This window comes from Propithecus coquereli, unplaced genomic scaffold, assembly GCF_000956105.1.
Source record: "Propithecus coquereli isolate 6110/MARCELLA unplaced genomic scaffold, Pcoq_1.0 Scaffold205, whole genome shotgun sequence".
NCBI classification, from domain to species: Eukaryota; Metazoa; Chordata; class Mammalia; order Primates; family Indriidae; genus Propithecus; species Propithecus coquereli.
Genome location: NW_012145523.1, coordinates 906,106 through 929,618, shown reverse-complemented (window position 1 = coordinate 929,618; position 23,513 = coordinate 906,106). Strand labels below are relative to the sequence as shown.

The following is a 23,513-nucleotide window of genomic DNA, read 5'->3' as shown; positions in this document are numbered from 1 at the left end:
ATTTTATTTTAGAGATTAGGTCTCACTTTGTTGCTCAGGCTAGAGTGCAGTGGTGTGATCACAGCTCATTGAAGCCTCCAACTCCTGGGAGCTCAAGTGATGTTCCCAATTCAGCCTCCAGAGTGGCTGGGACTATAGGCGCACAGCACCATGCCCGACTAATTGAAAAATTTTTTTGTGGAGACAGGGTCTCGCTATGTTGCCCAGGCTGGTCTCAAACTCCTGGGCTCAGGCAATCCTCCTGCCTTGGCCTCCCAAAGTGGTGGGACTATTGATGTGAGCCACTGCAACCGGCCTCTTTTTCTAGTCTTATTTCCCACTCTTTGCCATTACTCATCCTATTCTCTTAGTATTATATTTTTTTCAGAGGGGAAGGGAGGGAAAGATGTTTCCTCTCTTCCTAAATGCCCTTTCCCTATTTCCACCTGTGTGATGCACAGTGAGGCTCTAATGAGGTACTCCCACCTTTGAAGGTCCTTGTGCTTTCGTAATACCTTATATATATTGCATGATGCTTATTTCATTGCATTTTATTTCCCTTTCTAAACTGTACATTCCTTTCACAAGAGTTCTTAATCTGAGATTGTAAGAAGGGGTCCAGGGAGAGAATTAAAGGGCCTTGAACTTAAATGGGAAAAAAGGTACATCTCTATTTTTATTAACTACAGCCTGAAATTTGGTATTTCCTTCAATCTTGAATGCAGACAATTAACAAGGTAGTATAGGTGTATTAGTATTCTCTATCAGGTAGTATATTAGGTAGTATAGTAAATAGTGTACTATTAGATTATTCTGAACAATAGAATATCAAATCTTTTCATATCGTATTACAGTTGTTGCAAATATCTTGAAATACTACTTATGCTCATCCCTACTTCAAAATTCTGGTAGTTTTATGTGGAGCTAGAATTATTTAATGTGCCAATAAGGCAGCAATATATATGTTTTTATATTATGTTGATACCTATATTTTAATATAATTGAGTTTCTTTAGTAATTAATATAAAATATCTATTTGGGCTCACTACATGTTTTAGTTTATGCATTTAAAAACATTATTCTAGCCAGGCACAGTGGCTCACGCCTGTAATCCTAGCACTTTGGAAGGCCAAGGTTAGAGGACTGCTTGAGGCCAGGAGTTAGAGATCAGCTTGGGCAATATAGTGAGACCCTGTCTCTATGAAATACAGAAAAATTTGCTGAGTGTGGTGGCACTCGCCTGTAGTCCTAGCTACATAGTAGGCTAAGGCAGGAGGATCGCTTGAGCCCAGGAGTTTGAGGTTGCTGTGAGGTAGGCTGACACCACTGCACTCCAGCCTGGGTGACAGAGTTAGACCGTGTCTCAAAAAAACCCATAAAAACCACCACCACCAACAAAACATTCTGAGAACAGGTCCACAGGTTCACCAGACTTCCAAAGGGGTACATGGTAAAAAAAAAAAAAAAAAGTAAAGAAAACCTGGCTTTACAGCAAAGAATGTATCTTATTTACCTTTCATCGTTCATAGCATATTGCAGGTATGTAAGAATTGCTGTATGCTCTCAAATTTGATTCTCTTCTTTTAAATATTATTTCCATCTATGGCTCTTTTTCTCTATTTTTTTCAACATGGAGCCCAAAACTTTATCCTGGGCTAATATATTTTAATTCTAAAGTTGAAAATAAGTTTATTTACTTCATGATTTTAGGTGAATGACTACTAAGCCAAAATAGCTCCTTAACCTATTTGGAGTCATGTACTTCTTTGCTTGATAAATGTTCAATTGGCTGAAAGAAATGAGAATACTTATTACCTACAAAAAATCTGAGGTCATATGGTTACGAACAAAGACAATTCTGACTTTAGAGGGAACTTAGAATTTGAAATCCAAAATGTAATACTTTTCATATATATTACTGGGAAAATAAGAGGGGAGGGCTCACACAAAATCCACAAATCATACAAGATAACGAAGGGTTTCAGAAAGCAAAACAGTAATGAGTCTATTCTATCTTATAACAGAATGAGCACTATGTTTATGTGTAAATCGAGTTTTAACAAAGACAGAAATTGGCAGAGAAGTTAATAGTGGTGTGTTTAGAGTCAAAATACTCCTGGATTTGAGTCAAATTTTGCCATTTACTAGCTGTGAGAGTCAAGGCATTTAAATTCTATCTCAGTTTCCTCATCCGACAATAAGAGATGTTAGCATCTCAGAGTTATTCAGAAGATTAAATTAGATAATGTCCACACATATTTAGCACAATCACTATCACATCACAAATATTCAGCAATTTTGATAATATTAATTTACATATATTATCTATACAACATAGGAAGAGGTAAGAAGTAACAAAGATGACAAAAAATGCTCTTGGAAAAGAAATTCTTTCTATATATGTATACTTTAAAAATATATAATCAATGAATTCGATTCAAAATTTATCTCCTTTTGTAATCTAAACACTCACACTGGAGTACATACCGGATCAACCTGCCATATGATGACTGTCGTATCTTTCGATCCTGTTGCTAGTTTAGTGCCATCGTTAGAGAATTTACAGAACCACACTTCATTACAGTGCTCCGTAAGTATCTGCTGAGTATAACAGGGGAACTGCCTCCTAAAACAAAGAAGTCCAAAAATTATTCTTTTAAAACAGATTAGAGTAATAATAATGAAAAAGGTTAAATGATAAAACTTCTTTGAAGATCACATCACAAACTTTAAACATAAGACATTAATGTATTTGAAAATCTTAAAAATCAAGTTTATATAGGTATGTTAAAAAATAAAATACAACATTAGGAACTTTTTAGTCAAGGCAATCTTACAGGAAGTCAGTAATCTAAAATCTGCTTCAATTCGTAATTTACGTTTTTTCCTGTCTGAAGATCATTGGTCTGATTAAGTCAATTCATGCAAATAATTGATATAATCAGGGCCTCGTGTTTATCTGTTTGAGTTGGACAGTATCGGCTGATTGTTCTAGAAGGAAGAATGTAACATTTTCATTTATATAACATCCAGTTATACCAAGTTGCTTTTTTAATAAAGAAAAGTTTAACAAAAAGAGAGAAGGCATTACAGTTCCAGATAACAGGTTTGGGTTCCTTCTCAGTCACAAACGTCAATGTCTTTGGCAGGTCAATAAACTCCTCTGAGCCTCGGTTCCCACATCTAAAGAATGAGATTAATATCTACCTAACAGGTTTCTCAAAATTCTTAAGTATTAGAAATCTATTTAAAATTCCTGGAATATAATGGATACTAAAATGTGATTAATATCATCTTTGGGAAAGCACAGGAGAAGTGCAATCTATGGCAGGGCTGCAGTAGCCGAGAGTAAAGCCTTAAGAATGCGGACAGTAGAGTCTGACAGTCTTAGATTCAAATCCTGGCTTAGCCACCTACTAGCTATGATTCTGGGACATTTATTTAATCTCCCCAAATCTCAATTTTTCCAACTATGAAGATAATGGTACCTGCCTTAAGAATTCCTTTTACAAGAATGAAATAAGAGGATGAGATAATGAATGTAAAGCATTTAGACTGAATCTGACACTTAGCTAGTATTTTATAAATAGCAATGAATATATATCAAAGGCAAAAAAATTCTATGATTCATGATTAACTCTACCAAGTTAAAGAGGAAACAATTACTGTAAAAACAATTATTCCAACCCTGGGCAACTTATGAGAACCCCACCACTACAAAAAATAAAAAAATGAGCTAAGTATGATGGTGTGCCTGTTGTCGCAGCTACACAGGAGGATCACTAGAGTCCAGCAGCTTGAGGCTGCAGTTAGCTATGATCCTGCCACCACATTCCAGCCTGGGCGACAGAGAACCTCTCCTAAAAGACGGCCAGACAAAAACTATTCCCTTTAAGCACTCACTTTTACAAATCATTCTATCCTTTTCAGAGCTACACATCAGCACGGTCTAATAGAAGTTACTGTAATAGTAGAAATACCGTATGTACCTGTGTCATCCAGAATGGCAGCCCTCACCATGTGGCTACTGAACACTTGAAATGCGGCTAGTAATCTGGGGGAACTTGATTGACTTACTCTGAATTGCTGTACATTTAAATTTAAATGGTCACATGCAGTTAGTGGCTACTACTGTTTGGACAGTACAGCTCTGTATTATAAAGCCTCTATATTATTAAAAAAAAGTTATTTAAACATTAATGAATAAACTTTTAAGTTTATCTTGAAAAACGGTCTTCCCTATTTTTCCCCTAACCAATCAATAATTCTAAAATATATTTTGTCAATTTACCAGCCTGATAAGTGATATGTATTTAAAAAGAAATTAACATTCTTTATCTGGCACATATGGCAATCTGCCTTAGCAGCTGGCTATTTGGAGGCTGTTTTAAACTTTAATATTAAAGCAATTTAATTTATACATCTGAAACTATCATTCTACATCTGAATTGAAACATAATCAATATTAGCTGCCATTTGTTATGCACTTACTATGTGCCAAGCACTGTGCTACATGCTTTACATATAATATTGCTAATTTCCATATAAGGGAAGTACAATCATCCCTGTTTTCATGAGGCTCAAAGGGGGCAAATAACTTACAAGATGTCATAAAACTGAGGCGTAAGTGAACTAGGATTTGAACCCATGACTGACTCCAGTTTTCTTTCCAAATGGCATTTCAAAATCATATTTTTCAAGGCTCTGCTGGATAAAATTCCAATCAAATAAGTACTTTCAATATCAGAAACAGATTTTTCCTCCTCCTATGTTTGTCAGTAGTGATTATCATTTGGTCAATGAGAAACACTTTATATCCAGGTATAAAATACACAGTAATTCAAATGGCTGAAGTTGATCATGAGTAAAAAGACATATCTAAAGTCAGGGTAGCAAAATATCTTTAAAAAGGACTGATTCCTAATCAGAATTATAGGGTACAAATCATCTCATCTATTGACAATCAATTTTATTTGAATATCATCACTAAAGTGGTATTTAGATTGTCATTATTTTTATCATTACTTAAACTTTTTTTTTTTTTTTTTGAGATGGGGTCTTGCTCTGTTGCCTGGGCTGGAGTGCAGTGACGTCATCATAGCTCACTGCAACCTCAAACTCCTGGGTTCAAGCGATCCTCCTGCCTCAGCCTCCCAAGTAGCTAGGACTGGTGTGTATCACCATGTCTGACTAATGTTTCTATTTTTTTTAGTAGAGACATAGGTCTTGTTGTTGTTACCCAGGCTGGTCTCAAACTCCTGGCCTCAAGCAATCCTTCTGCCTTGGCCCCCTGCAAAGTGCTAGGATTACAGGCATGGGCCACTATACCCGGACCATTACTTAATCTTTTAAAAAGATTAATACCTAAGGAAAAGCATAGGCTTGTGGAAAAAAAAAAAGATTAATGTAACAGCCCTGTCTATTAAAGCCCATTTTTAGATGTATACAAGTGATATTATGTCTTTGGTTTGATATAAATTTAAAACTTAAGGCTGGGCAATGTAGCTCACGCCTATAATCCTAGCAATTTGGAAAGCTGAGGCAGAAGGATTGCTTGAGGCTAACAGTTCATGTCCAGCTTGAGCAACACAGCAAGACCCACATCTCTACAAAAATCAGAAAAATTAGCTGGGCAGGGTGTTGCATGCCTGTAGTCTCAGCCACTTGGGAGGCTGAGGCAGGTAGATCGCTTAATCTCAGGAGTTTGAGGTAGCTGTGAGCTATGATGATGCCATAGCACTCTGCCACAGCACTCTAGCCCAGGCAAGAGAGCAAGACCCTGTTCCAAAAGAAAAAATTAAAAACTTAAAATTTAAGTTTTTAAATTTAAAAGAAAACTTAAATGGCATTTTTAAAAAAGTACCTTCCAAAATAAAACTAAATAAATGCACCATTTTAACCAAATTAAATCTTTAAATTTTAAGTTTCTATAAATATTTTATAATAATCCTTTACTAAAAAAATTAATACTTAGCTGTGGAAACAGCAATCCATTGGTTGCTGTTAAAAAAAAAAAAAACACAATTTTTTTTTTTTTAAATCATTATTCCTACTGGTTGAATTTAACCAAAAACATGTGTAGACTAACTGTGAAAAATAAAAATTACATACAATCTAATGAAAATTTTTCAGTGTTGATTAGGATTTTTTTAGAAAGTCATCATTTCCTTATTCATAATCAACGCTCTAGTCTCCAAAAAAGCTGGTATTTAGATTTTAATGCTAAGATTTAATTTCTGAAAAGAGTTTTCTAGTTTCAATGCTAAAATCTAGTTTCTAAAAGAAAGTAAAGCAGACAATAAAAATTATCAACTTTTCTTTTGAAGACTTTTAAATGAATACTAGGAATTGAATCAAATTCAGGTTCTGTTTTCCCAGTTCACCAATAAAGGGTACAACTCTCTCTCAAGATATTATACTGACTTAATGCCTAACATTACTCCCTTAGTGTCTTTAAAATCTAGATCTAGAGAGTAAAAAGTCAAGGCTGGACTCCTGGTTTTCTGGCTTGGGAGAACTGGGTAGATGGTAGACTTTCACTGAGATAGGGAATTCAAGGATTTTAAAAGCAGACTTTGCAGGGATAGGTGAGAGGGAAAGAAGTTTTATTTGGACATGCTGTGTTCAAGGTACCTGGGCAACCTTCAAATTGTGTATTAACATCTAAGGCTGAGGAGACAAATTCTGTAGCTCTGGCCTATATCTAGGAGTCATCAGAACCATGGAAGTATAATCCAAGGATGAGAGAAAGACGAGGGAGGAAACACAATTCTGGAACATACATTTATTAAAGGGACAGGTAGAGAGGAAGGAGCCTAAGGAGTAGCCAGGAATAAAACCAAGAGTCTGGAATGTTTTAGAGTCAAAGGAAAAGTTTCAAAGCAGAGTAGTCAAAAGCTATGGTAAGGTCAAGATACAGGCTCGAAAGTATCCATTGAATTTAACAAAGATGTGTTCCTCACCAACATGACCAACAGTTCTGGCTGCTGCACAAGCCCTAGTACTATGAAAATCTGAAGAGCAAAGGAAAAGTAAGGACCGTGACATTGTGAATGTACAGCAGGCAATGATTTCACGAAGTCAGCTGTAGAGAGGAGGGGGAGAGAGAGCAGTAACTAGGAGGAGCATAGAGTCAAAAGTTTTAAGATGGGGGAGGGGAGAGGCAAGGGCAACATACGTAACCTAAACATCTGTACCCCCATAATATGCTGAAATAAAAAAAAAAAAAGTTTTAAGATTACAGAGAAGAACTTCTAATCAATGGTTATTTCTGAAGAACAAGAACTCTTTCGTTCCTATGTAAAATTTTGGAATGCTTTCCCACACAGGATTATGGAAGCCTGGTCCCTGATCTGAGAGTTGGAAAAAGTTGGACTAAATATTTTTCATAATTTATTATTATTATTTTAGAGATAAGAGTCCTGCTCAGGCTAGAGGGCAGTGACTCAATTACAGATTACTGCAACTTTGAAATTCTGGCCTCAAGTAATCCTCCTGCCTCAGCCTCCTGAATATCTGGGATTACAGGCATGTGCCACCACACATGGCGCGCCTATATAGATAGATAGATAGACAGATAGATATAGATATATTTTTTCTGTAGATATGGGATCTCACTATGTTGCCCAGGCTGGTCTCAAACTCCTGGCCTCAAGCGAAACTACTGCCTTGGCCTCCCAAAGAGCTGGGATTACATGTGTCAGTCACTACATCCAGTCCCACCATTTAGTTTCATAGGTACTGATAAAGAAATTAAAGCACTTATGACAAATATAGGTCACATTTCCATAGATTTCAGTTTCCAAATAGGAAGGCGAGCCCTTAACCTACTGACACCTCTTGAACCATAAAGTCTGGCCATCACTTTTCAATATATTCTAACAGCAATAAATTTATGAGCCAAAAAAAAGATTTGGGTTAACAAGTGCCTTAATTTTAACATTGTTCTCAAATCCCCGAATGGAGCTATGAAACACAAAACTATATAGCCTTTTACTATATTATTTTCTCCTCCCGTATTCAACTTAAATGGAAAGATTTAAAAATCCTCAGAAGCAGGTCAAAGAACTGTGTTAAAGAGTAAAATGGGATAAGGAAAAAGGATCTCTAATCACTTTCTTTTAGAATATCTAATATATGCACCAAGTAATAATTCACTACTTTAAAATAAAGTAACACTTTTAAGTAATTTAAGGCCAACAGAGCAAGCAATTATTATTGTTTTATTGCAAGTGGGGAAAGTGAGGTGAAAACTACACGCAAATGTGGTTTATGCACACCTAAAAATTATTTTAAATCGAAGTACAGATATGCATATATACATAATTTTTATGGTTACTCAGAAGTGCCTCTTCTATCCAAAGCCCCCGCACTTAAATACTTTTGTTATTCTTATTTATGTCACTTTTGTTGGTTCTTCAATGATCTTTGGCAAAAACAATCAAGCACGTGCACTGCAGCTGTTCCCCTTTGCATTTGATTCACTAGACCCAAATCATTTCCTTCCTGGAGTTCAAAAGATTTCACAACTTGTTTTTGGTATCTTAAAGCTCTGTTTTAATTTTGGAGATTGTTATTAAAATATCAGGAACATTTTTAATCAAAATACTGCTAATATTAAAAGAGAAACTTGCATTCTTAGAAGTTAAATTAGGTACATGGGTAGGTATAGTAACAAAACCCAATTCAGAAAGTAAATACCTTTATTCTAACCAGTTTTAGAGTCTACTTTCTACTAAAAAGCAGAACTTTCATTAAGGAAAAAAATATTACCATGGTCTTCATGGGCAGAAAATAATTTCAGCCACAGTTAAACTGTCTGACAACAGAAAACAAATAATAAACCTACAGATAAGGAAAAACTAGGTCCCCAGCTTCAATTCTCAAGGTATGGTTTACTATACAAATAAATATAAATTTCTTTTGATTTTCAATTTTAGTAGTTCTGGCTTTATTTGTGAACAAATGCTAAATCAGAGATGAATTATTACATAGTTACAGGATAGAACTCTAAAAAAGAAAACACTTTAATAAAGTTCTTAACTGAGTTTATAAAATGTTAGCCTATTTTAGAATATAAGCAATTTTCCACTTACCTACTACAAACATGATCTATAAGCAGAGACACAGAATCTAGATTATTATCAAGTTTGGTATTGTGATATAGGCACCGATCCCTTTGTAGTTCCACTGCCTGCCGCAGAAGAGTCTGTAAACGCCGTGGGGGAAGCATCACTGATGGTGGTAAATAGGCTTTAATAGAAGATATTTTAAAAAAGAGAAATAAAAAATAATAATAAACTGTAAACTTTAAGACATTTAGTCATCTCCTGCTCTACTTGTCCCTACCCCAGTAATACCGTGTCCCTTAAATAGAGAAGTTCTGAGTAATATAATTTAACATGTGAGCTTTATGAATATTTGTCAGCAGCTATAGCCATGTTGCCACTAGAATGGGATATATACTTGGGTAGGACTTTATTTTGTAGGTGGATTTTCTGGAGGGAGTGGAAACCAACAACAACAAAGAGAAGAAAAAAGACAATAATGAAAAGAAAATCTAACAATGATTAAGTATCAGAAGGAGACTAATTATTAGAAAAATTTCCCCTTATCAAAGAACAAAATTTTGGCAAAAGGCTGGAACAGGTCAACTCCCAGTTCCTATCAAATTGCTCCTAATGCCAAGGATACTGTGGAAATTCGGGGAATAACTGGTAGTTTGGTATCAATACCAACCTACTGCAATCCTTGAATGCCTTATACTTCCCAATGGCAAGGTTTTCTAATTCTTAGCATCTCCACTCTCATCTCAACATGAAAACTACAGAATATGATTTAACCACAGAGGAGAAGAAGGTCATTTACATAAAGATATGGCAAAAATTAAACCCCTACTATAATTTAGAAGATATAATATACTTGGGGGAGAGTAAAACAATTTACCTAAAGAAATCTGGGCCTTATTATTGAAATCAACAAAATTTTTACAGCACTCATGGCTTAAAGGTATGGGTTTACTTATTTTTTTCTCTAACCACACACTTTCCCCCCAAGCAGAATCTTAAGAGGAGCATCACTGTACAATACAAATGCATGAAGAACTGCTCTGAGACCAGCACCCTCTTACTGACTCCTCAAGTTAGCTTCTTATACTCCATGACAGAGTTTGAAAATCTTTGATTTAAAGCGCTTCTTAATGGATGTCCTCTCTTCTCCTATAACCACTTAATGAAAGTATGTCTAGATATAAGTCATCCTAACTGATACATAGTATCTATTTCTAATCTAACAGAAAACACACAAACATCAAAAATGAAGACTCTTACTCTGAAGTTTGTCCAACAATTTGGATCGGGAAGCTGTCCCTTTGCCTTCCCACTCTGCTTTTGCACGTAGGTCTTCCGCATGGCTACACATCAGATACCTAAAAATACAACAGTGAAAGCAACAAATATCAAACCCATTCCTTTGAAATAAACATAATTGAAAAACACTGACTATTTGGCTATCCAGTTCTTACTAATACATATCACAAAGAAATTTCTACAGTGGACCCAATTCATCAATTCATAAACCTGGTACCTACATACAATTACTAAAATGTAAAGGAACAATAATAGCTAAATATATATTATTGTTATGCTATGTGTTAATATATTTTTATATTATCATTCTTGACAGGCTCTGTTCTAAGCACTCAACATGTATTACTTCACTTAATATTTATAACCCTGTAAGAAGTAAGGTACTATTATTCTACTTTTACAAATGAAGAAACCAAGGTACAGAAAACTTAAGTAATTGGCCTTGGGTTAAGAGGCAAAGTAGAAACATAAACTCAGGCATTCTAGCTGTAGAACTTGCTCTTAACTACTATGCTAACTTTACTTCTGAACAGTAAAACAAAACCTTCAGAATATTTATACTACATTAATTAAACAAAAACAACATACTTTTAAGAGTTTATCATAAACATCACTCAAGAAACAGTATAATTACATAATCATCCTTGCGTTATCCAGTGAAAGGTATTGAGATCCCAGAAGACAAAACTGGGGAAATGTTTTATTACTCATTATTTGTGCAGAAGATAGAATGAACGCTAAAGTTCATAGATTTCTGCAGAATACATATGGGTCCGCTGCTGGGGTATGGCCCTGACCTAGTTTTGGCTCTTCTCAGAATGGGCTTTGAAACTAAAAAAAGTAAAGGCATTATTCAAGCATGGAGATTAGACCAGGCAAGTAACTCTCCTACTATTTTGTCTGGTACTCTGCCAGACAAATCTGTTCTTTTTGCTTATTAAAATATGTATATATATATTAAATAGGGGAATGAGGATTTTTTAAGATGAAGTACACGAAGTACTTGGTCTACTACAGGCTCTATAAGCAAAGCTCAATAAATGATAAGTATCAGAAACCTCTCTGTTAACATAAGTATCACTCCCTTCTTAACTGGATAAAGCATATTTTCGTTTAGACTCTAAATGATTTAATAGCCTTTTACCCAACAGAACTACTTGTTATTTTGCTATTTAGTACATAAATATTGCCTTAGCTGATGAAAAAAAAGGTACTTTAAAAAAAAAAAGTGTAAATAATTATACTCAAAACACCCTATAGGAAGCTGGATATTGTGAAAATTTTGTTTCTATTATCTTCTGGGGAATAAAATTTATTATCAATAATTACATGAGAAATTGTTCACGTTAAATTTTCCAAAAGTGACTTCTTGTTGATTGCTTCTGTGCCCTTATGAAAATACACATTAAATCTTCTTCTTCTTCTTTTTTTTTTTTTTAGAGACAGGGTCTTGCTCTGTTGCCTAAGGCTAGAGTGCAGTGATGTGATCACAGCTCACCGCAGTCTCAAACTCCTGGGCTCAAGCAATCCTCCTGCCTCAGCTTCTTGAGTAGCTAGGACTACAGGCATGCACCACCACGCCCGGCTAATTTTTTTTTTTTTTTTAATTTTTGTAGGAATAAGGCCTCCGCTATGTTGCCCAGACTGGTCTCGAAGCCCTGGGCTCAAGTGATCCTCCCACATAGCCTCTCAAAGTGCTGGGATTACAGGTGTGAGCCACCAGGCCCAGCGAACCTTAAGGTTTTAAATGAAGGTCCGTTTATGGAAAGTCACATGATATAACCAAAAGGACATTGGACTGAGAGGAAGAAACCCTGGGCTCTGATCCCAGCTCGACATCTTGCCATATCTGGGCCATTTCCTTATGTGAAAAAATCAGGGGATAAACTTAATGCTGAAATCCACCTCAGAAGAAAAATTATATGATTAAATTATATGTTCTGCAGGAAAGAAAATCATGTGAATGATATTTAGATGATAAAGAAATCAAATACCTTATGAAAAGTAAAGAGAACAAGATAATTTGTCAGCCACCTTATCAAAATATCTAGCAGAATTTACTATTTCAAGATGTGGTGGTAGGTAAAGACCAGTGACTTTGGAATCAGTCAAACCAGGCTTTGAGTCTTAGCTCTCTGATTTATGAGCTTTTATGCTGGGCTGGTTACTTCTTTGAGGCTTAACTTCCTTACCTTGAACTCTACACCACTTTGGGCCCATTCTTTTGTCCATTGTTTTGTATTTACAGACTCATTATGTGTCAGATATTATTCTAGATGCCAGGGCTGTATCATATAGTGGAAAATGCTATAAAGGAAAAAACTTAAAACAGTGATGTGACAGAGAATATCCAGTAGGTAATCTTAGGAGAGGATATTTGGGCTGGGAACTTAGCAACTAGTTGACAGGTATGCAAAGAAGATTGGGAGAAGTGCATTTAAGTTAGAGGGAACAGGCAGTGCAAATGCCTTAAGGCTTGGAAAGTTAAGGAACAGACAGACATTACAGACAGTAATGAATAAAGGAAAAGACAACAGGAAAGGATCAGGGATCTTGTGGGCTTGAGTAGCAATTTTGGGTCTTTAGTGTACTAGAAAGCCAGTGGAAGGTTTTAAGCAAGGGAGTAAAAGGATTTTTTTATGGTTTTACTTATGTAGTTCTATGGCTGCTGTGTGAAATAAGCATTGTTAAGGGATTAAGAGTGAAGGCAAGGCAAGTTGGTAGCAAGCTACCATAATATTCTAGGGGAGATGTCTATGACTTGGATAGAAATTGTGGAGATGGAGAGAAATAGACAAATTTGGGATGTTAGGCCATATATGTCAAAGTTAAAAGATAAAGAAAAAGCAAGGATGAGGCTCAAGTTTTTCCTTTGAGCAACTGGTAGAAGGTCTTGCCACTTACAAGTCTGTAGGGGTGGAATGGATAGAGGCACAACCAGATTCAAGAATTTTATCTGGCCGGGCGCGGTGGCTCACGCCTGTAATCCTAGCTCTCTGCGAGGCCGAGGCGGGCGGATTGTTTGAGCTTAGGAGTTCGAGACAAGCCTGAGCAAGAGCGAGACCCCATCTCTACTAAAAATAGAAAGAAATTAATTGGACAACTGAAAACATACAGAAAAAACTAGCCAGGCATGGTGGCGCATGCCTGTAGTCCCAGCTACTCGGGAGGCTGAGGCAGGAGGATCGCTTGAGCCCAGGAGTTTGAGGTTGCTGTGAGCTAAGATGACGCCAAAGCACTCTAGCCCGGGCAACACAGTGAGACTCTGTCTCAAAAAAAAAAGAATTTTATCTTTTTTTTTTTTCTTCCCCAAGGGGCCATGCTAATCTTCTCTGTATCATTCCAATTTTAGTATATGTGCTGCTGAAGCGAGCACAAGAATTTTATCTTGAACACATAACTTTGAGACATCTATTACACATCCAAGTGGAGACTGTCAAGTATACTAGTAGATACATTGGGAGTTCAGATAAGAGCGTAGATTTAAGAGCCATTAGCACATAGATAGTATGTGAAGGCATGGTATAGAGTGAGATTACTTAGAAAGAGTATGTATTTAGAGACTACAAGGGAGGCCCAAGACCAAGACTTTGGGTATTCTAACCTTTAAAGTATTGATGTGAGGACAAAATGAGATTGTGTAAATGAAATGCTTAACGAGGACCTGATGCATGACAAGTATTCACTTAAAAAAATGTTTGTATGCACCAATACTGGAATCTTCATTGCTTACTCTGATCTATGTCATAGGGTTTTTATAAAAGATTTTGAAATAGCATTTCACAGCCAACGCGTATTTCTTCTTCCTTTCACCCACTTAAATCTCTATCTTAATAGGGATAGCTTCCTGGGATGACAAAAATAGTCTATATATACATAAGTGAATTTACCCAGACAAATATGAATCTAAGAATTTAGTAATAGTTAGGTATTTGTATCTTGGAAAAATGTTAAAGAAATGTAACTTTAGGCCGGGCGCGGTGGCTCACGCCTGTAATCCTAGCACTCTGGGAGGCCGAGGTGGGAGGATCGTTCTGAGCTCAGGAGTTCGAGACCAGCCTCAGCAAGAGCGAGACCCCGTCTCTACCAAAAAATGGAAAGAAATTAATTGGACAGCTAAAAATATATGTAGAAAAAATTAGCCGGGCATGGTGGCGCGTGCCTGTGGTCCCAGCTACTCGGGAGGCTGAGACAGTAGGATTGCTCGAGCCCAGGAGTTTGAGGTTGCTGTGAGCTAGGCTGACGCCACGGCACTCGCCCTAGGCAAGAGAGTGAGACTCTGTCTCAAAAAAAAAAGAAATGTAACTTTGGCCAGTGGTAACCTTGTAAACATAACAGCCCCTTCATCAACCTGAGTCTAACAACTCAGCTTCCTTACCCACTAAGAACATGAATGCGCTCTGTATTGTATTTCAGCGGCGTCAATTCACAGCGTAGAACTTGAAGTGCCTCTAGGACCTTGCCATCCTCCAGGTATTCTAGGTACTTCTGCTGCAGCAGCAAAAACTTCATCCTCTGACATGACAGAAAGCAGCAGTCAGGGGAAAAAGGTTGATGGAAGTTTCAGAAAATGTTTGTGCCTAAACAGAACAGTAGAAACCATTCTACTATGCCCTTTGAAAATAACTTTATAAAGCTTCAAGATGATTCAAAATATTTTGGTTTAATAGAGCTATAGTAGATTAAATGTGATTTTGATCAATTCCACATCTTACTAAAACTCTGCTTTGAATGAATAAACTCAAATCAGACAAGATCATTAGTGACTAAGGCATCAATACGGGAAAAAATCAATTTTGTTCTCAAAACATTCCCCTAGAAGTATATTTCTTGTATGAAAATTTAGAACTATTCCAAGTATTCTAAATTTGCTTTTTAAAAATACTGACTTTTATACTAGGGCATGCAACAAGTTTGGAAAAGATTGGAGAAAAATCAGTTAACAGAGGAATTATTTAAAAGTCACAATGTGAAAGATGGACCAAGTAGAACAGAAAGCAGAACTAGAGCTAAAGTGTCAGATTTTAGCTTATCAAGAGTAAGAAGAGCTGTCCAACAAATGGACAGGTTGGTGTGCAAAGTATTGAGTTTCCTATGACTAAAGTGGACAAGCATAAGCATGATGGACTCTCTTCTAGGAGGATATAAAGGGACGCCTACATCAGAAGGTTGCACTTAAAAGTCTTTAAAAAGATTCAATATTTGTATTTGTGTGTTTGTAATAATCTGATCACTGATGCATTTAACTATAAAGCACAATTATTATCTGCTCTTACCCTGCCAAAGGATAAATCACTTTCTAGCTTATTGTGAAGCATTTTCACATTTAGTTTTTTTTCTGAAATGTTTGACTATTTAATACTTTTTAATGTTAACTTTATTATTTTCCTTTTAACTTGAAAGTGATCATCACAATATTAGCAGTTTTTTACTACAGAAATATGAAAATTTATGAATATCATGCTCAGAATTTCTTTTAAACCTTAAACCTAATTAAGGACCTCTGCTTGGAGGGATCTTTTCATCGTATGTGTTGCTTGTGGAGCTTGAGCAAGCCAATTGATATATGGAGAAAAGTTAGTAGGTAGGAAATGTTAGCCATATTTAGAGACTCCAAGAAATAAAGTGGTAAAAATCTCAAGTCCACTTATAATAAAAACCTAAATTATAGCTTTTTCTTCTTCAGCAAGATGTTTACTTTTAAACCATCAAAAATATACAGCTGTCATAAAATGGTGTGGAGAAATTACATTTGCAGAATTAAGAGTAAAATCAACTGCTCTACAAGATTTTCCATCAAGGAGTATTTAGAAGAGAAGCATAAACTACAAGCTTATAAAAATAGTTTTTAGGGAAAGTAAACAAAAATTATCTGCCTCATACAAATTAGGCATATATTTAAATACATCCTTAATAAGATACATTGCTTATGTTTGATAATTAATCTTAAATCTATAGCTAAAGAACAGAAAAAATTTCAAACTGAGACAAGTTCCTGTAAATCTAGGAAAATTACACTTACCAACTTTTACACATAAAGTTAGACTGACTCAATAAACGTTTCAGAAATAGATTTAATTACCAAGATGCCCTGAAAAATATACTGCTGTATATGTAGCCTGAAGTTAACCGTTATAGTCAAATAAAAAATACTTTGAAGTTCATCAAGTGACAAAAACCAAAAACTAAACAAAAAAATCTAAAATCCAATGGATTTTATATTTGAAGTTACTCTGGATATTCTCACCATTTTCTCTTCTGAAAAAAAAAAACCTCAATTCTTTATGAAATGAAGACCTCAAATAGTTCCATTGGTCAATAAACAAAAGTCTTATTTCATCTAGGGTATTCTTGATTCAAACTTGAGATCATATTTGGTTGCAGAATTTTTTCATTTAAAATGCCAGATGGAACTGTCCAGAGCATTCAATTTCTTCACTAAATTTTCTTAGCAATTGGGAATTTGGGGAATGCTTTTTCTAATCCAGGGCAAATCTTTTATTTACTTATTATTTATTTATTAGTATTGATCATTAGGTCCCATGCCCATCCTCCTCTCCTCCATTCCAATGTGTGTAGGGACAGTGCCCCAAGTGCTATTTCCCCCTTATTTTCCCACCAAGATCTTGACAGAACACGTTACTCTCTTTCTTTGGGGCAGAGGCAGGGCAGGAGAGAAGAGGAAGGCAGACCAAAACTTTGAGAGATGCCAATGTAAACACATATTTCTGTATATACAGGCAATGCTATAAAAGTAGCACAAAAGCATTTCTCTCTGAGTCATTTTATCCAGATTAAGACCAAGAATATCCTCAAACAGATATCAAACCCTGGTATCGTGCATGGCAACTAACATGCTGCTAGCCAAGCACAGCTAGAGATTTGGTTGAGAAAGAAATGTTTATTCTCCTAAAAATCAGTTCAACCTTAAGTATTTGACACATTATGATAAGGATGGGGAGTAAAATTGTATTTTACCTCCCAAAATTTAAAACACTAAAATGTAAACATAATCTCAAGGAAATAAAGTCCTTTTAATTAACAAATAATGTCATTTACTGAAAAAGTTGTAAAAAATCAGGCAAAATTAAAGCTTGCTGAGATGGGGACAGGGCGCTCTTTACTCATGTATATACATTTTTTAAAGATCTTGAGTTTCTTAAAAATAAATAAGAAAAAAAGAAAAAAACACCAGGGAGGGCATGGAAGCTCCATGCCCCTTCCCCCACACCTCACCCTACACGCCTCTTCATCTGTATGCTTTGTAATATCCTTTACAACAAACCAGTAAATGTAAAAAAATAAATAATAAAAAAAAGAAAAAAAGTTGAGGAAATAAACTCTCTTTTGTATCTTCCTCCAACACTCAATTAGACCTTTAAGAGATTAGTTCTGGTCTCTGATGATTTTTCAACATCTCTGGGCCCTGCAATATTTCCTTCTCTATTTTAACATCTAATAACTTGAAATTGATAAGTGAGTTGGATACTCGAATGATAGTTTCACACAGTCAATTCTGCTGTTGCCTCCCTACTCAAATTGGACTGCTTTATCCTTTCCTCCCATGTTATTAAACTGAACTCAACATGAAAGAAAAACTCAGAAGTTATGATACACAGAAAGTCTGGTCATCAAGGGCAGCCTCCTAGCTAACTTAGTAGTGGTTCTGACTAACTCTGAAGTAAGGCTATAATGAAGTTTTATCAATTAAATCATGACTCAGAGGAAAGGGGAAATGAATTACATTAAACCATGGCTCTCAAAACTCCTTCTTATTTGATTTTAAAATGTATTAATTTTTATATGTCAAGTCAATATTTGAACAGTTTTGTTAACCATATTTCTATTATATTAAAAATAAAGAACCAAACATTTTTAGATATACAAAAGTTTTCTGTTACTGGTCTGAAATACCCATCCAAACTGTCCAGACATGGCTAAGCATATTTGAAACCAAACTAAAAATGCTGATTTCATGAGAGCAACTTCTTCTATTCCTAGTATTTGACTGGAAACCATTTAAAAATGGGGGATGGGGGGCAGGGGAAGTGGACTGGATCAATAAAAACATTCAGGTTTAAAAAATAAAGTACAATTTTAGTTCAGACTAAGTCATCAAATGTGTCTGGGTATATAACTAAGATAATTATGTATAAAAACACCTTAATAGCTGTCTATGCTATTATTACAAATTTAAGCTTATATTACATTCTCTTCTTCTGGAGATGGGGTGGGAAGAGAAGTAAATTTAAACACAATTAGAAAAGTGAAGAGCAACTTCAAAAAAATGCTGAACTGACTCTTTAAAAGCAATTGATTCATCAATGCTTAAAGTGAGATAAAAGTTGGAACCCCTTTCTTTGTATAAATACCTAAACAGTGTGATGATGTGAGGCTCACCCAGAGATTTAATCTTCATCTTTTATTAGATCCTAGAATGTTCTACAGACTGAACAGGCTGTAAAAAAAAAAAGGATTCCTCCTTATTATCTACAACTACCTTTCTTCAGTTTACATGTTACTTCTAATGAAGGTTTCTAATGAGACAGGTATGATCTAAATCCAATACAGAAGTCTGAAATTACTATGAATAAGAAAAAAACAGGAAGTAAGCCTATAAAATTTTTACTAAATTACAGATATAATTTGGGTGAAGCTTAAAAAAGGAAAACGACCTCCAAGAAATCACATACATTTTAAAATAGTCCACAGGCAAGTTCTTTACTGTCACTCACAAACCATGCTAACTTGCCCAATGCCTTGGAAAGGAACTCAAATTCCTATTTTGGCCATTTAATTGTCCTTATTTTAGCTCATTCAGAGCTAAAAATTTATGAGCAACTGCCCAATAAAATATACTTAGTTTTTGTTTTTTTTAACCCTCAAATTTACTGGCCGGGGAAACTTTAGTTACTGATAAATTTGTAACCCGTTTGAATACAAATGTTTAACTATTTTAACTTCTTTTTATTTTTAAATTTTACTATGGAATCGATTATTATATAAGTTAATTTATTAACAATCATCTGAGCCACTAGTAGTTTTACATTTTTAATATTTTAAATATTTACTGAAAGTCTGAAAATAATATACTAGATCAATTTAAATGAGTATTTGTTCATACTTGATTGCACCTTTGATGCACCTGAGGCTCACTCCTAGGATTATACTATTGTATAGAATTGTATTAAGAGTTTGAAAACTCTTTGTAATAAGATTCCAAAAGAAAGAAAAAGAAAAAAACACAAGGCTAAGTTTATCAACAGACAGAAAAGATTAATGTTTGACTCAATTTAAAAAGCCCAAAATGTAAGTCATTTACTAATATTTAACAAATAGCTGGTTTCCCTACTTCACTTCCTATTCACCTTCTTTCCCTCCCCCACCAGACAGGAAACTGCTTTTGACAACAAATGAATCAGCTAGAAGTTAAAAAGCCAGCAGCTAACAGCTGATTCTTCATGGTTTCCAATCACCAGCACTTAGAAAAAACTTATTCCTTCCTTTCCCTCACCAACATCTGAAGAATTTAAGCCCATCAGTATAAAAGATTCATTAAGACTTATGAAAGAGGCTAACAGGTTAAACTACGAAATTGATCTTGTCAGGGAAATAAGGCCAATAAGCAGGGCCTGGTGGTCAAATCTGCACCCAAACCCTCCACCAGAGTGATACACATTATACAAACTTTGACACTGTCAATGCACACAACTGGAATGCAATAATGGAAAATGGTGAGCACACCAATGGAGTTGGTTTGAATTAATTATAATTCCCAAAGATTAAAAAAAACATAATTAACGTATCAGCTTCTTAAGGCAGTATGGATATACACACACCCAAACACATTTCTCTTCAAATAGCACATTCAGTATTATAAGTAACATAAAAGTATAATTTATCCTAAACTCTGTAAATATAAAACTCCTATCAATAGCATTAAAAGCATGAAGATATTTCAATATAATTTTTGTAGAGCTTAATTCGTGAAATAGGTTCAAACAACACATTTACTAAATAAGATTTTAAAAATACAAAACTCATACTTTAAAACATCATAAACACTCATCTTAGTTTACAAACTTAATTATATGAAATTTAACTACTTTTAGGCCTTATCTTGTACGAGAGGCAGAAGCCTAGAGTTATCAATAACCTACTAAAATAAGCATAAATGTGAAACTAAGAACAAAAGTGTATTTACCACAATTATTCCCAACAACGTTTGAGAGATTTCAAGTGCGCCTCTTACCACAATAGCATGAGGAGAATGCACTAAAGGCTTTAGTTCATTCAGGTCATTTTCTGCCTGTAAAAATTGGTATAAAAGAAAAACAGAAATGTCACAAAATGCACATCAAATATGTAATTTTAGCAGCAGTCACACAGCTCTATATGCCCTACTTTACCTTATCCCAGTCTCCTTCCATGACATGATTTCGGAATTTGGTAGCAGAAGGATGTTCTAAACGACATCCTGACTCTTGCATGAGGAGATCAACAGTCTGGCTGCAGGAGAGATACAGTGTAAAAAAGACCTGACCAACTTTAGGGTTTTACTCTTCCAAATAAACTAATGTCCATGAACACGGTTGCAAAGTTTTTGAGCTAACCTCATGATGAAGGAAAAAAAGCTTTAATGTGCTTGGTTAAACTAACTTGATTTAAAACTACCACCTACATTTATTCCTAGTCAAGTTAAAAACCTTTCTTGAAACTAGAATCAAAATCAGTTCTCTCTACATTTGCCATTTAATGCCTCAGTAGTTTAATGAAGTATAAAATTTCTAAAAATGTGTTGTAACCAACTAGTAAAATAAATGAAAAACCAGGATCCACATACTACTAGTTACATTTGGAAGATAAAAATTATTAATATTAGCGCCATACAAGGTGAAAGAGATGATCTGTGTTAGGTAAGAGCTTATATCCAGATATTGTATCAGTATAGAAAAATTCTAGGAGGTCAATCTTTAAAATTAAAATAAATCCAGCATAAAAAATCATTCCCTTTCTCTCTATACTAAAAATAGCAAATTTACTATGGTGTAGGTTCCAAACAGTCACGAGTTATTTCCTCCTGCTGCTGTCAGCTTGCTTCTTGTCTCAGTAATATGTTCTGTTAGCATTTACAAAATCTGTTTTCATACTAATCCTTTTCCTTAGGGAATAAAGTGAAATCTTCCTACAGCATATTTCTCTTTGAGAGCTTAAAAGATTCATCAATGTATTTTCTTCCCTCATGTATTTTGGTATCTAAGGACCTTAATTTATCAGTCTTATATATTTGTGTTTATGTTTCAATGCTTTTTCATTCAGCACTACTTAATTTTCAGCTGAACAGTGCGATGATCTGCCTGAAAATCAAGATACTTATGCCACTTTTTAAAAGTGCCAACCTTCTCAACAAATCCATAAATCCCAAACTACACATTGGCTAGCCTAAAGGCTTATTTTAATCTACACTTTGAAGCTAGAAAATTGACTGTTGCATGTTTTTTTCCCCCTTCATCTCATTCTGGTTCTGCCTCTTGCACCTCCTTCATGTGGCTCCAGGGCACTCCCACCAATCCTACCTTCCACCCCCTTGGTTTTTCTTTGTGGTCTTTGGCCAAGGTTACTGTCTACCTTCACCCTATGTTAGGTACACAAGGCCACCTAAATTGTATTTGAAAACAAGTGATTCACCAGATCAGATGTCCCTTTTTCAGAGGCGATCACCTTCTTGGTGTTAAACTGGGATTTCAAACTAGTTAATGCTAGGCCTCTTGTACACACACAAGGGCCTTTAAATGACATCAACACTGTATCTTCATTATTCCCATTAGATTTATTCAACCACCTCTTTCCAAATTATCCCAGCCCCTCAGTTCCCATAAACACTTGTAGGTGATTGTCTTTCCTGTTTGGTAGTTTGCCTTGGCTGTTGTCTGTCATGGTTGGGGGTGGGGAGGTGTCCCACAAAGATGCCTCTAAGATATACTTGAAAAACAAATCCTCCAAGGTTCATTATTTCCAGCAGCTCTAATCCACCCCTCCCCCAACACATACAGAGACACACTCCTGCATCTGTCTTTATTGACAGACAATTAAGCTCTGAAGGTGTGTGGGGAGGAGTCATTCTTTTGGCTTCTCCTATCCCTCCCCAACCCCTCAACCGCCTGTCTTGTCTCACGATTTGTCAAGACTGATTGATTTTCCCTTATTTCCCTTCAGGTCCGCTCCTCCTCCCCGGTCGGCCTGAGCCGCGTCCTCCTAGGGACTGGGCCCTGCGTGCCCAGCAGTAATTCTCTCTTTGACCGAGCTCTTTCCAGCCACCGCCCCCGACCCCCGTCGCCGGTAGTCTCCGTCCCTGGGTCTGTCCATCACAAGCTGCCGGGAAGGGATACTTACTTGAGCCCTAAGCCATTCAAGTGCTGTCCTATTAGCCTAATGACATCCTCGTCTGACTGGGAGAGCCGCTTCTTCTTCTTGAGGCTGCTGCCCAGCTCTGGGGTGGCCAAGGAAGAGGAGGCGGCGGTGGTGGCGGAGGCAGCTGCGACGGAGGCTGAGGCTGCGGCGGCCGCCCCGCCGGGGACCCCGTTATTGACATTCAGGCTGTTGCTATTGTTGCTGGCGGCGGAGGGGGCGGAAGGCAGGAGCCCATTGGCGTGGGCCAGGTCCCCCGCCGACGACGACGATGAGGGGGAAGACTCCCCGTTCTGGGCCGACAGGCAGGCGAGTTCCTGGGTCTGTCCCTGGCCCCCGCCGCCCCCTCCTCCTCCACCGCCGCCGCCACCACCTCCTCCTCCTCCTCCTGCCCCGTTGGCCTGCATGATGCTACCGCTGACCAGGCTGTGGCCGCTACTTCGGTGGGGGACGGCACCGGCGGCGGAAGGGGCAGCAGCCGGGGGGAGTCCCACCACTACCACCACGGAGGAGGAGGAGGAGGAGGACGAGGACGAGGACGACGAGGACGGAGGGGAGAGGCCTGCTCTGCCTGCCGAAGCCCCGGGCTCTCCTGCTCCCTCCGCCGCCGAGGCTCGGGGTTTCTTCCGCGGGGGCGGGGAGGCTCCGCCGGTGTCCGAGTCGGAGGAGGAGGAAGCGGAGGCCAGAGTTTCCTCGCCGAGAGAGGCCGTGGTGGGAAGCCGGTGGGGCGAGGCGGGGGAGGGGAGGCAGGGGCCGGGG

General features: G+C 36.8%; 1 protein-coding gene across 3 annotated transcripts in view; it reads right to left on the bottom strand.

Annotated features, from left to right (window-relative positions):
• WDR26 (WD repeat domain 26) overlaps positions 1-23,507 on the bottom strand; it is a 42,813-nt gene extending 19,306 nt beyond the window's left edge. Inside the window, exons 1-7 of one of the 3 annotated variants that reach the window (XM_012644059.1) lie at positions 22,740-23,507; positions 20,756-20,855; positions 20,551-20,655; positions 14,725-14,861; positions 10,308-10,405; positions 9,075-9,231; positions 2,467-2,605 (exon numbers count right to left, since the gene is read on the bottom strand). In XM_012644059.1, the coding sequence (XP_012499513.1) occupies positions 2,467-2,605; positions 9,075-9,231; positions 10,308-10,405; positions 14,725-14,861; positions 20,551-20,655; positions 20,756-20,855; positions 22,740-23,161 (1,158 nt within the window). In that variant the 5' untranslated portion in view covers positions 23,162-23,507. The remainder of the gene's footprint in view (positions 1-2,466; positions 2,606-9,074; positions 9,232-10,307; positions 10,406-14,724; positions 14,862-20,550; positions 20,656-20,755; positions 20,856-22,739) is intronic. The other 2 variants (XM_012644060.1, XM_012644061.1) reach the window with 2 other exon arrangements.
• Positions 23,508-23,513: the final 6 nt, after the last annotated feature.